This window comes from Esox lucius, chromosome 19, assembly GCF_011004845.1.
Source record: "Esox lucius isolate fEsoLuc1 chromosome 19, fEsoLuc1.pri, whole genome shotgun sequence".
NCBI classification, from domain to species: Eukaryota; Metazoa; Chordata; class Actinopteri; order Esociformes; family Esocidae; genus Esox; species Esox lucius.
Window position 1 is genome coordinate 9,156,204 of NC_047587.1, and position 14,043 is coordinate 9,170,246.

At 40.9% G+C, this 14,043-nt stretch overlaps 1 protein-coding gene across 1 annotated transcript; it reads right to left on the minus strand.

Annotated features, from left to right (window-relative positions):
* Positions 1-1,020: 1,020 nt before the first annotated feature.
* tbc1d15 (TBC1 domain family, member 15) lies at positions 1,021-13,512 on the minus strand. The gene is made up of 17 exons (XM_010883518.3): positions 13,387-13,512; positions 11,838-11,936; positions 10,476-10,550; positions 9,756-9,915; positions 9,244-9,451; positions 7,080-7,182; positions 6,585-6,794; positions 5,879-6,007; positions 5,560-5,663; positions 5,249-5,343; positions 4,905-5,021; positions 4,561-4,661; positions 4,330-4,429; positions 3,955-4,052; positions 3,577-3,693; positions 2,268-2,354; positions 1,021-2,164 (listed from the first exon to the last, which is right to left on the minus strand). The coding sequence occupies exons 1-17, from the start codon at positions 13,408-13,410 to the stop codon at positions 1,958-1,960; spliced, it is 2,034 nt and encodes a 677-aa protein (XP_010881820.1). The 5' UTR covers positions 13,411-13,512; the 3' UTR covers positions 1,021-1,957.
* Between the last annotated feature and the right edge of the window lie 531 nt (positions 13,513-14,043).

Consider the following 14,043-nt stretch of genomic DNA (forward strand, 5'->3'; position numbering starts at 1 on the left):
GTGATCAGATGAGAAAATGGATACCTCAGTTCATGTCCAAGGGGGTTGGGAATGTACAGTGATAGTTACGGGTGAAATTATCACCTACTTATATTACAATTTAAATGTCCTTTCTAGGCAAACAATGCACTGCATATAACCACACCAAAACTGGAAAAGCCCAGGTGTGTTTGACTAAACCCAAGAAAAGAAAATTGCTCCATTCATTTAGAATACTCTATTTCCTTCTGTTCATTCAGTGTCACTACCGCAACACAATAACGTTTACATGTTGCTCCAGCTGAATGAGCAAGCACCTGTCAGTCCACAAAACACTGCCAGAGCCACCTCTTTAATGAAACCCAGGGAGATGACAGATAAATCACAGTTGTGGGCAATGTGCTATCGTCTGACTGAGGCAATTTCCTGTAAGACAGGAAATGAAAGAGCGCCGGAGACGGGAGTGGAGGACGTGGGCTGCTGCCTTGTTCTAATCGTGACGGCCCGTTATGAGCAGATCGTTGTGATAGGCGGACTCCCTCCACCTGACTCCGATGTAAACAGCACTGTCCATTCCCTCTAAGCCAGAGACGTCTCCAAATGTCTTCCATCAAAGACCCAGGAGGGGTTGTGAACTGTCACCAAGACTGAAGACGTCACAACATCAGGGACTTAAAAGGGGCGAAATGCCATTTGGAGGCCATACGTGGGCTGCATATTAAGTGGAATTATGGAGGGGATTCAGGGAGTAAGTGTGCAAGGTGGATATCTCAAGCATTCAGTGAAATTACTGAAAAACCTATTTGTCCAGTAGTGACATTTCTGCAGACCGTTATGATTGGAGGAAGTAGTTTGAATATAGAAGGGTGTTAACCGCACACATATTGGAGACTAAGGTTCATGCAGGTTGCATACATTATGAAAAAGTGCAGCAACAAGAAACAAGTGTTTCAGCAAGTGTCACTGTATATCCCCATGTGCGTTCCCTGACAGGAAACTGGTATTTTAAACAGACTGTACACAGAAACTATTACATTCCAAGCAATTGCGAAAAGAGGTTTATTCTTGATCGAAGTGCTTTTGCAACCAATGAGATGAAATAGGCGGAAAGGGATGTTACAGGACATGGCATATATTTCACAGGATGAGTCATAATGAATCCTAAAGGTTTGGTTTTATTGCCTGAATTGACTTTGCTGCAGTTCTAACTTTTTTCCTGGATCAAATACAGTCTGCAATTTAATGTTTTGGTAAGAAGTACAGTCAAAGGAATACTTTCACAACACAGAATGAGTGGTGGTGGTGCTGGACCCACACTTCAACTGATATAGAAATATAAAGAATGTGGAAAATAATTAAAAAAATCTCACAAAACAACACAATGCTATCTTTTTATTTTGATTCAGATAGATTTTTCTTAAGTTAGTTTTCTTCACATTTTCAATCTTAAAATGTTTTTATTGTGGCATAGCATTAAGGGAATAGTTTGTTCCAAAACTATCTTTTAGCGCTGTTCATTAGCCCAAAAATACAATCCACAAAACGTCAGGTTTTCAAGACGGTACAGAACAAAAACCCCCATGATGCATTTTGCATCTCCTTTGTTGTTTAATTGAACTCCGGATAGATCAAAATGTCAATAACAGGATTTGATTTGAATTCTTTTGCGTGACTCAAACTGGTTATATAGAAATAAAAACAGCACATTACTTTACAATGCAAACTTACCTTGCTCGTCTTTACAAAAAAATCCTTAGCAGGGCGAGAAGGAATGACTTACTTCAATGAAAGACAATATGATACAAGAAATTACAAAAATAATACAATTTGAATAATTTTAAATGCTTTTTACATTATTTTCTCTTCTCATTTCTCTCCTGTTAGGGACTTAATGAGATTGCTTCAGTTGCCAACTTATCCAAAATACTCTTTCTGGTATGTGGACATTGCAAAGTGTCTGTGTGAATTATATTGTTCATTATGATATGAAGGCGACTTTGCAGCCATTGTGAGTTGGGGGTTCTCTGTAATGTCCATTGTGACCATTGGAGAAGACTTCCTGTTTATGTGCGGGTCTGGGAGACTGAGGAGAATCAAGAGGAATTCCAAACTCCCTCTCTTCTAATTTGGAAAGTTCACTTTCTGTATCGAATCCAAGGATCTCGCTTATTGAATGTGGCAGGTCCTGAAAGCAAAATACAATTTTATTATTCACAAACAATATCAAAATCTGAAACTGCGTGGTCATTGTTTCTTAATTTGAAAGTTAAAATAGCACTTCAAATTACCTTACAACTTCTGATCTGCATACAAATGGCCTCTGATTTGTGAAGGATTTCTTCAATGTCCAGTTTCATTGACAGGTCATTAATGTGCTGTGAAAACAGGCAAAATAGCACTAAAAATGCAAATTCATAAAATCAAAGCAAAGGCAATAACTTGGGAAACTATGACAAAAATGTCTAACAATATATACGTTGCTGTTCAAATGTTTAGGGTCACTAAGAAATGTCCTTGTTTTCTGTGAAAACATACATGAAATGAGTTTGAAAAGGAAATGTAGCAAAATGAATAGGAAATATAGTCATTGACAAGGTTAGAAATTGTTTAATTTAAATAATTGTGTCCTTCACACTTGTGTCAAATAATCCACCATTTGCAACAATTACAGCCTTGCCAAACTTTGACATTCACGCCATGCTTCCTGAAGCACTTCCCACATATTGGATTGGCTTGACTGGCACCTCTTACATAACATACGGTCAAGCTGCTCCCTTAACAGCTCAACAGGGTTGAAATCCAGTGACTGTGCTGGTCACTCCATTATACACAGAATACCAGCTGACTGCTTCTTCTCTAAATAGTTCTTGCATGATTTGGAGCTGTGCTTTGGGTCATTGTCCTGTTGTAAGAGGAAATTGGCTCTAAACAAGCGCCATCCACAGGTTATGGCATGGCGTTGCAAAATGGAGTGATGGTCTTCCTTCTTCAAGATCCCTTTTATCCTGTACAAATCTCCCACTTTACCAACATTAAAGCACTCCCAGACCATCACATTGCCTTCACCATGCTTGACAGATTGTGTCAAGCACTCCACCAGCAGCTTTTCATTTGGTCTGTGTCTTACAAATGTTCTTTGTGATCTGAACACCTCAAAATTGTCCTATTCACCTAAAACAATTTGTGTGCACATAACACTTTTCTAATCTTCCTCTATCCACCCACTCTTTCTATTCTGGTTAGAACCAGTTTGCGCTGTTCTGTGAAGGGAGCAGTACACAGCATTGTACGAGATCTTCAGTTTCTTGTCAATTTCTCACATGGAATAGCCTTCATTTCTCAGAATGAGAACTTTCAGAAGAAAGTTCTTTGTTTCTGGGCATTTTGAGCCTGTAATCGAACTTGGATTAACAATGTGCCATTGGAACACAGCACTGATGGTTGCTGATAATGGACCTCTGTATGCCTATGTAGATATTCCATAAAAAAAACACTTATTTTAATGGACATAAAATATCTAGGTGACCCCAAACTTTAGAACGGCAGTGTATATTTTTAACTGGTTAAACCGGTTAGTTTGCCAATGACTGCTGGTACCTTGAGGATCTCATTGAATCCATAGTTTTCCTCTATGATTTTCCTTTTCTCCGAGTCTAGGATGGAACAACACACCAGCAGATGAAAGTTTTGGCAGGGCAATCCAGTCCACATTACCTAAGCAGAACCAGGAAATGTGTTAGTAACTAGATCCATCTGAATACAAGGATAAGTTTCAAAGACAACATAAGGACATTTCCAGAGTAATGACAGAACATAACGTTAACAAGCAGTCCATAAGAGCCAAGTAGATGACGTCATTGTACACCTGAAGTAACAGGAAGTTTCCCTATTGTGTGTGATGATGGCATAGTGCTACATCATAGCTTTAATTAAATGGAACAAAGGCGGCTGACAGGCTAGTAGAACCATAATCACCTCCCACAGACGAAGGACGTCTGGATAGCGAAGTTCCCTCTTGAAGCGGATCAGTAACCAACGGAAACAGAAGTACAGATAACCTGAATCCTGCGACTCTGCATGAAACCAATGAACAAAAACAGACAAGCCATTTGAAAGCCAAACAAGATGCTCGTTTCCCCATTGTCTTTCTAGCTTGAAATGAATAATGTACATGACTTTTACAGTAAAAGTAGACATCATTGCTAAAAATAATTCTGTCCACACAGGGGACAAATACACAAATGTTTGCCGTGAAAAGCCTTCTCCCGGTTTATGGTCGGCGGCTCCCAAGTGCAGATGAAGGTGACCTGATTGACGTTTGAACGGAGACCCGTGAGGCTTGTGACGCACCAAGATAGTTCCAGAAGGACAGGTCCAGCAGCCTTAACAAAGTACTGAGCTGGATCAGCTGAGTCTTCATGCCCTGCATCTGCTCCTCAAAATTCTGGTGCTGCAAACACAATCGTGTTGCGTTTGGGTCACGGAAGGCATACTCAAGCATGTTAAAGGAAGCACAGGTTTGTTGAAAAAAAAAACTTCAATCAATAACAGTCCCAGACAAAACGACGCAACATTTCTTACCATCTGATCCATGTAGGAGACAAAACACCAGAAGGCCTCCACCTCGTTCTCCATCACATAGAGGACAGGGGAGAGAAGGTCGCTCATTCCCTGGACATATCCTGGAGACCGACACGATGAGACAACCCCGCACAATTCAATCAAGGCACGCGTAGATAATCCCTCTGATACGCAGTTCTTAATCAGCTGTGATTGTTTAATTGTCTCTATGACCACGGGTGAATTTCCATTTTGAAATGATCGTCAACTAGGTAATAGATTCCATCGATGCCAATCAGATGACCTTTTCGTTCAAATACAAAACGGGATCTGCTGCACAACCGGGATGTAAGGCTCTCACTCACCCAGATCAAAATCATACATGCAGTAGGTCATCAGGATGTCATGGAGTAATACCAGGCCTGGGTTGTCAATGCCTTCATAGAACCGGTTGGTTCGGTCTGTTCTGTTCACGTCCTTCTCTGAGAAGACAGGACATTCACAGACAGTTAATAAACAACCCACTGCACCCATAACAGAAAGAATACACTTCTCATGCTTTACAGGTGCTTCCGGGACAGTCAAATAAATTAAATCAATGACACTCTACACAGAAAAAAACATTAAATAATATGATCATAAAACTTTGAACACACTGAAAAATGAAATTCAGATTACAAATGAAACAGCCGAGACGGAATTCATTGACCTATCAGGCTTCTGAAGTCTCTCAACCTAGAGTTCCTCCTCTCCTGGTCGTCACTCACAGACTTCCACTGGAGCTTCATCCTGAAGTACTCATCCCTTTTTAGAATGAAGGAAGGAAGGAAACAAAGGGTTAAACAATTTAGAAGGCCATGTTTGCACAGCTTGTGTTCCACTCAGGCACTGAGTTCCTCATACAGGTTTGAGAAAGATGTCAACAAAGGCCATCTGCCACACTGGCAAGTGGCTATTCTATTCCTAATGAAAAAAATAACATGTCAGCTTCAAAAACACTTTGTCTTGGTTAATACGTACGTCTTCCTCCTCTGTAGGCTCTTTCTCTCCTCGTAGGTGCTGTCCCAGGGGTAATATCCTAGTAGAAACTTCCAGGCTTCTTTCCTGACCGCGTGGCACAAGCCCTGCGGGGTCCAGACATTACATTACAGACAAGCCACAAATGTATAGTTTCCACTATCTCACATACAGAGAGAGCTTCTCAGAGGGAGATGACATAAAATCAATGTCAGCTCGACCTTGGTAGGTCATTTTTGCCACACACTATGAAAACCAGCCAGGGGAGTTTTGCTAAAGATTATTAGGCGCTTTAGCAACCCACTCCATAATTCCAACATACCCCTTTGAAAATCATTTTCTTAAGGTGAGAGACATTTCTCATCCTTCCCTCTGCATCTTGGTGCTCGGCCCAGTCGTCTGCAGACAGTGGCTCCCGCCTCGTTACCTCTGGCCTGGCTCCCAGGTCAACCTAACAAATCAGAACCAAAACCAAATAAGGCCATGCCTTCTGTACTGAAAGCACATTACCAGATCAGCTTCAGCTACTGACGGACAGTGCAAATTATACAGGTATACTGGTGGGTAAAGCTGACGGTTCAATTCCCAGAGCCGACAAGGTGACCTCATTCATAGGCACTAGACTGGTGTTGGCGAATGCTCCTGGGAAGTTACTGGGTGTCCATGCTTTTTAATTCAGCTAGGCTTTCATGCACACCCTCACCTTGGGACAAACAGCTGTTTCATAGAAATGCTGTAACCCCTAATCAGCTGATTAATTACTGAAGTGCTTGATGATTCGTTCACAGGTTGAATTCAGTGTACTAGCGATGGAACGGTTAGGTACATGGAAAAGTCCTTAATGAGACATATTAAACCCCTGCTGTGACACACCTGACAACAGCGGCCATGCTCCAATTCATCTGGAACCAAAACTTCCACACCCCGTAGCTCTCCAAGTAGGCTGGACTGTTTCTACTCAGACAGACACCTAGGAGTGCTGTAGTCGTGGTCAGAGGTGCTTATGTGCCTCTTCCATGTCCACTCACCCGGGTGATGACCTCGAACCCAGGCTCCTCCTGCTGGTTGATCTCCAGGCCAGGGATTACTTCTCCCAGTTCCAGGATGTCCAGGTCTGCCACCTCCTCCGCGGGGCGCCTCTGCCGCTCCAGCTCAGGACCGCGGAACGCATCGAAGATGTAGTTGGTGACCTTAGAGAAGCCGCCCAGCGTCGTCACGTAAGGATCCTTCTTGAGCTTCTGTTGGGGGAACAAGGGAGGAGTCTTTTCGCGACAGCAACAATAGACTCAATCCCTCCGATTCTTTCTTCTGCGGAAGCACACTACACTGAAATCTAATCCTAGAAATGTGTAAACGTTCTTGCTGCATAAAGGCGACACTGACGTGAGCCTGCATTTTGAGACCGGCCATGGCATTCACCATTGTTTCATTTCATGATAGCGGCACAGTGGTCATTCTGTTTCCAGTGGGTACACTGCATATGACGATGACAGTTGTCTGCATGACGACAGTAAAGCCCTTACGGTGACAAGGCCATAGTTGTTGTCATCGAGAAGATTCTCGAAGGACTGAGAGAGCGCTCTGTTGGGAGTGCTAACCAGCAGGCAGGTGTTGTCATCCAGGGACCTGGAAGAAATAGCAGAAGTTAAAGATCCCTTTGACGTCAACCTAAAATTTATTTCAACATACATTACAGTAGATATTCTGACTGAAGTAGAAATAAGATTGCTTTTTGCTGTCAATTATGGGAAATAATAATCAAATTGATCATCTAAATGAGAGGTTGAGGATTCAGGGTGGGTCCAACCCCAGGCCTCCAAGCTTCCTGACAAGCGTTGAGGACACTGCAGAATGGTGTTGAAAGCCAAGCTGTAGTTACTAAACAGTTTGTCACATAGGTGATTCCCTTGTCCAGGTGGGTTTGTACTCAGCCATGTCTAGCCTTACAGATATTTTTGAGATATTGGCTTGCAGGGAAATCCACACAACAGGGGAAAGAATCAATAGGAATTGCCACAGAATGTGATAAGTGTACATTTGAGGTATTCCACATCACACGTGCAAACATTTCTCCACTTCCTGAAGGTTGCAACAGTCAAACAATTTATTAACACAGTCCACCGCTTTGGCCAGGATTCAATAAAGCGAAGAATATTACAAATGTATAAATATAATTACAGAACTTGCGCCTACGAGGGGAGCCTCCATTTCCGACAACGGTGTTCGTGTCAAGGCTTTATGATAGGAAGAGACGCAACGAAACAACCCATAGTCCTCAGAATCACTACAGATAAATCCCGCATGCGAAGAAGATAAAGCACCACATTAGCCTTAACATTCAGCTTTCACATTCAGATGCACTCAGACTTTTAAAGGGTTAACGGTTTGTCAAAAAACGTAACCGAAGAGGAGACATGGTACGGGACATGGCATTATTGAATCATTGGCAATTTTTCTCTCCAAAGCCAACACCTAGGCAAAAACTTCCGACTGCCACTTATTTCATTCAAACAATTTTATTATGAAAGGCCTCGATAAGAACTTTAATAACAGCTATCAGCTCCAAATGCGATAGGGCAGCCTGTACTGGGGGAATTATCTGCTGTGATATTTGGCTCAAACAGAAAGCCCAGCTCTTTCATGAGGAGAAAAACTGCCCACTAACCACAACATCACTCAGAAATGGGCCAGAAAGAGGAAAACCGAGTGTTAGCTATAGGCTGTATGCAAATCACCAGCATTAGCATATAGATAAGAAACACCATAGGAAAGCTAGTTGTGTTTTAAGGTGGTTCAAAAACCCATTATTTTTTTAGTCAAAACATAGATGAAGACTGATGAGAAAGAATTCCATCTACAGTTAATAGCAACAGCAGGTAATTTTCCCTTTAATCTCATGAAAATGGGATTGTATCTGTGTAAGCGTGGTCACTTAAGTAATAGTTTTGAGTTTTCTATGCTTTATTAGACATGAAAGTGGGGACAGTAGAAGGGAACATTTTAGCTTGAAGAGCAATTAACCTGATTATTTTCTAATGGACTACAGTGTGGAGTCATTGTCCACACTGAAGAACCTACAGTAGTAAACAACATTTACAACCTGGCCCACATAATATTGTCAGAAGTTGTTTAGCATCCATGGATCCACACCAAAATTGTAATCCTGCAATAATCAAGGTACAATCTCTTGGTTTCTGCTGATCACTTCTGCCCTTGCAATGGTACATAAAGTAGACAGAACTCCACTGAACTTAAAAAGGATTGACAAAAAAGCTTGATCAGTGGGTTTTGGCAGACAGTGAGGCAAAATGTGCAGAGAGATATTCCTATTTTTCAACTACACTGGAAAAGCGTGTCCTAATGTCCAAGTGAACTGGACCGCATTAGCTGTATTCACAGATGAGCGGCAGACAGACAAAGTGGAATGACGACATGAACTCGCACCCTTCGTTGTTATTCACTGCAGACCCACCTTCATCCCATTTTAATAAACCGCTGTGTGTGAACCTGAGCCGGTATACTGAGCAATTTGTCAAAATCAGTGCCAGAGGAGCTCCAGAAAGCCCCCACACCAGTTAAGCGCCACTTACAATCAATTTATTAACTGAAAGACTAATTATGAAGTCATTATTTCCATTTTACAGCCAGTTGGACTGGTTCAGCAGATCAGAAGGCTGAAACACTCACTCTGTGAGCGAGGCGTGTCTCCTCAGGCAGTCCAGGAAGCCTTCACTACCTCCCTGGTGGAAGTGGAGCATTGGCAGGGAAGTGGGGGGCTCCTTCAGCTTGAATACAAGGCGGGTCCAGCCCTCTTTCTTCACGCTGACAGACCTCAGGTCCCAAACACTGAAGCTAAAGGCCCACTTGCTTTTCTCCTGATTGTGGTTTAAAGTACCTGGTAAAAAAAATAATAATAAAGGAATTAATCCACAGCTTCCTGTTGAAAGCTTCCATCATTAGGCTTCAACTGGCAAACCAAAAGGAAATTAAATCTCTGGAAAAGGACAAAGAAATGCCCAAACTTTTATTAGAATGTGTTATTCGAATTATTTAAAACACGCATATCTCAGTCAACTTCTAGCTGTCCGTAAGTGAACAACACATAAACCGGATGTCATCGCTCCGGGCTGTTTGTTTTGGGAACACCGTTTAATGCAACCCTGCAATGAAGCCAGCCTAAGCACCAAAGATCCACCTACCCTCTCCGTTGGCACAGGGTTTCCTCTTGGGGTAGGAGACTGCGTTGATCATGTCCCACTCGGTCTCATAGCTCTGCTGCTGCTGCTCCACCACGGCCTGCTGAAGTTCTGACCTCTCCTCCCCGGGACCCCGGGTCCATTCCATCACAGAGCTGGAGTCCTGGAAAAATGGAATACATGTGCCCTCATTAATAACACCAGTTAGGTTTTAAACCGGTCACGACAGGGTCAGAAGTTAATTACGGCCTTCTTGAGGAAAAATAAAAAAGCAATCCCCTCGCAGAGCTTATTCATTTTAAAGAAATTGATTTACAAAGAAACAAATATAGCATACAGTAAAGGAATCTCAAGCAAAACGCTGAGTATTGTCAGTAGTCTGCAAAGAGAAAGCTATAGATACAGTAGCAATTTTTAGCACAGGTCGATTAAACAGCTTTTTAAATGTAGCCTATGAATCGCTGGTGGGGAAAAGCACGCCAACCCGTAGGCACTGCATGAAACCAATACATTAAAGTAATTAGTGGAAAATAATGGTTCTTCTATAAGCCCAGTGAGTCATTGTATTTTGACTAGTGGTCAGACGGACATGGTCTTACAGCCTTAATGTATGCCATTTTAAAGCATTAATGGTTATCCTTTCAATGTACATGGCAGTCAATGTAAACAGCTGAACAACTGGGTAATGAATAAATAATGATGAAAAAAAAGGACAGGTCCAACCTTGCCAGCGCAGAGCATGTTGGACGGATCAACAGTGTCCTCCAGGGGTTTGTATTCCACAATTGTTTCACCATCCTGGGAATTAATAAAAACATAATAAACATACTTGCAAATAAGTCAAATTAAATTAAAAAAACAGCCTGCCAGAACAGGAATTCCCAACACTCAGTATTGCAGTTTTGTTCCAGAAACTTTTTGCCAGAATCCTCCGCCTCTCATGGCACAAATCATAAATAAAATAACAATAATATGCAGGGGGTGTGATTTGAAAATTTGGGCAACATTGAATCCTTGAGACCAAAAAGCATGCCCACTCCTGTGGGTGGTCAGATAGAAATCCGCACCTCCATCACTTGAGACACATGAATGAAAACCAATCTGTTATTAATATACCTTAGAAACCTCCAAATAAGAGCAACAGAAGCCAGTTCTAGGTAGGAAGTGAGCAAGCGTGAAGTTTCGGACATCGCCGGTGAATGAGCAACTGGGTGATTCCATGAAACTAGAAAGCTATTTTAAGCTGCTATTTTTCTCCAAGAGGTTGTTTTCATCGATATGAGATTCATAGTGTCCGATAGCCTGTAATTCTGACCAGTTGAGCAATTTACAAAAATCTCAAGTCATGTTAAATGGGGCCTGGAACATTTTCCAGGACTGAGAACATATGGGCTAAAATTATACCCTGTAAGTGCAACTTCTGGTGGCTTCTCTGTCCTCGAGACCAGCTGTTTTTTTTCTTCTCAAACCCCGGTCTGCGGACCACCGCCGTTACATGGAGAAACGGCTAACAGTCTGTGATATATCCCTCAAAAAAAGTCCCATTGATTGCACTGACAAATGTCTTTAGCCTTGGAATGGTTTTAACTAACAACTATTACACCCCCTTAAATTAAATGTGTAACTCTCAGGGACAGTTCTCATTGGTTTTCCTCTGACGCTCACAAGCTTCATAGATAGTGACAACATTTTGTAAAAAGGCCTTTATAAAATACATTTGATTAATTATTATGGGAGTGCTCTAAAGACAAAATACAGCCTTTTATTTAATCACTATTTTTTCAATAGCCCAAATTTGTCTTAAAATAAAACATTAAAATGCTTGTGGATCCATATTATCACTAGTTGAAAATAATATTTTGTGTTTGGTTAGTAGATTTGGCAAAAGAAAAAGTGATTTTAATAATTAAAAAATTAGATGGACAAAATGTTTCTCTGAAAAAACGCTGCTCCTTATGCCAGCGCAAATGTTATGCCTGACATACCATGTGTTCCGGGAACATTGGCGCTACCCAAGTCACCCCGCTCTCATTTCCTGTTCTGGAACCTCCTGATTTACAAATGAAGCACTGGATATCATGTTACCTTATCAATGATCCGTAGGAACCCTGACACAAGTAGATCTTGTTCTTCACTGTCTTCAGAGTTGGAGTGTATGAAGACACCTTCATGTTCAAATAACACCTGAAGACAAGGGATAACAGCATGCTATTGGATTACAGAATTGCCAATTGTTTTGTAAAAAACAATACAATAACATTACATTATGTTATATAAAAATATTATTGTAATGCTTAATACAATAACGTTACTAGCTTACTAGCAACAGTGTCAATAGTACAGCTATTCATGTGTGCTATTAGTGGCCGCCAAAAATAATCTTGAAGCATCATCTCAACATGAACTCTTCAATTGAGTAGCTAATTGTTATATTTCAAGTTAAGCAAAACATTTTTTAAATCAGAAACTCAAAAAAAAAAAAAATATGTAAGGTCACACTAGTTTTATGTTGGCAAAAATTAAAAATAAAAAGTAAGCATCAAACTCTGGGGAAGCTTCTTTATCGACGGATACTGGGTATCTTGCTAAAATTGAAGGAACAAAGGATGAGGCGCAAAAAGGAAAAATAATACTGCAAGATAACCTGGATATTAACTTTTCAGCAGAATAATTATCCCAAGCACAAGGCCAAAGCATCACTGGAGTGGCTCAAGAACAAAAAGGTGAATGACCTACAGTGGCCGAGTCAAGTCCTGTTCTCAATCCCACTGAGAATCTGTAGCACTATTTGACAATTGCGGTCTACAACGTCATCCAACCAACGTGAACAACGTGGAACACCAAAAAAAAAAAACGGCCCAAAAATGTATCAGACACTGTGTGCAAAGTTGCTTAACCCAAAATACTTCAGATGTTATTGCAGCAGAAGTTGTCACTACCAATAAGTATTAATGCGTGGGGTTTAAATACCGCACATATTTCAGTTATATTTTTCCTACAAATATTTCCCAAAATAAATGTCCCTTTAAAAAAATTGATTGAGTTTCACTGTTTAAAAAAACAGACAAAATGAAATTTGTGAGCCCTTCGTAATTCAGGAATATAATCAGGGGTTTAAATACTTTGATTTCAACTGATCGCCTAGTTATGTTAGCTACAGTTGCTAACGGTATATAATTAGGAAGCCATAACGTTAACGTAGCTAACACTACAGGGACACACTAAGCAAATACCGTTAGCCAACTGAACAGTCAATAGCCAAATGTATGGGCTGTTCTTTAACAACTTGCAACAGGAAACTCATTGTATTACACGTTTATAACTTAAAATAGGATGCCATAACATCAAACTACTGTACCAAGATCTACTGGTGATTTAATGCATGCATGTGTTGTGAAGAAGTGCCAAGTGGGCGGCTGGCTGGCTGGCTGGCTAGCTAGCTAGCTAGCTGGTAGAAGAGCTGGTGATGGACACCAGTAACCTAGTGCAGTGCAGTGGGGCTGAGCAAGCCTCTTTATCAACGGAATATACATTATCTACAGTTATGTTTATATTCAAGGTTAGATCAATCAAACTACAAATAAGCTGATTTCAAATACGCAAAGAAATTCAAAAAGTTCTGAATTTTGCGTACCTTAGGAGGAGTATCAGCCGCCATATCGCCTTTTAGCACTTTTACGACGACGTAGCACTAGCTCACGTGCCCGATAGCTTCCACAACAACAGTGACAAGTCATCTTCCGCATTTCCGTTTTAGCGCAGGCGCAGTTGCTTCAGGTCGTTCCACCATAGAGTAGAATAGATACCTCTACTTGTAACATTTCTACCTTACTAGGTTTTGAAACAAATGCAGAAACTGAAGAAAAAAATTAAGATAACAATTGACAACGCAAACATATCCCAGCAAAAAATATTGACTAATTTAAAGAGAACACATGTGCAATTTCATCATCAAACATTGCATAATTTAACACATGAACCAGGACCGTTATAAGACCTATTAAGTAGATAGCACACCGACAGAAGTTACAAATGCTAAAATCATTTCACATTTTACTTAGATAGCGGACACTCTGGTCCTAAGCAATTTACAGTTAATGCAATAATCTGAAGAGAATTAACTAATAGTCTAAAGGCACCATACAACACGTTAAAACTGCTCATACCGCTGGCAGAACCGGACCAACTTGTCCAGCAGACTATTGTTATAAGTCAGCCATTTCAGGTTTTCAACCTCTCTTTCTAATGTAAGATTGAATCAGATCTGTATACATACACTTTCCACTGACTA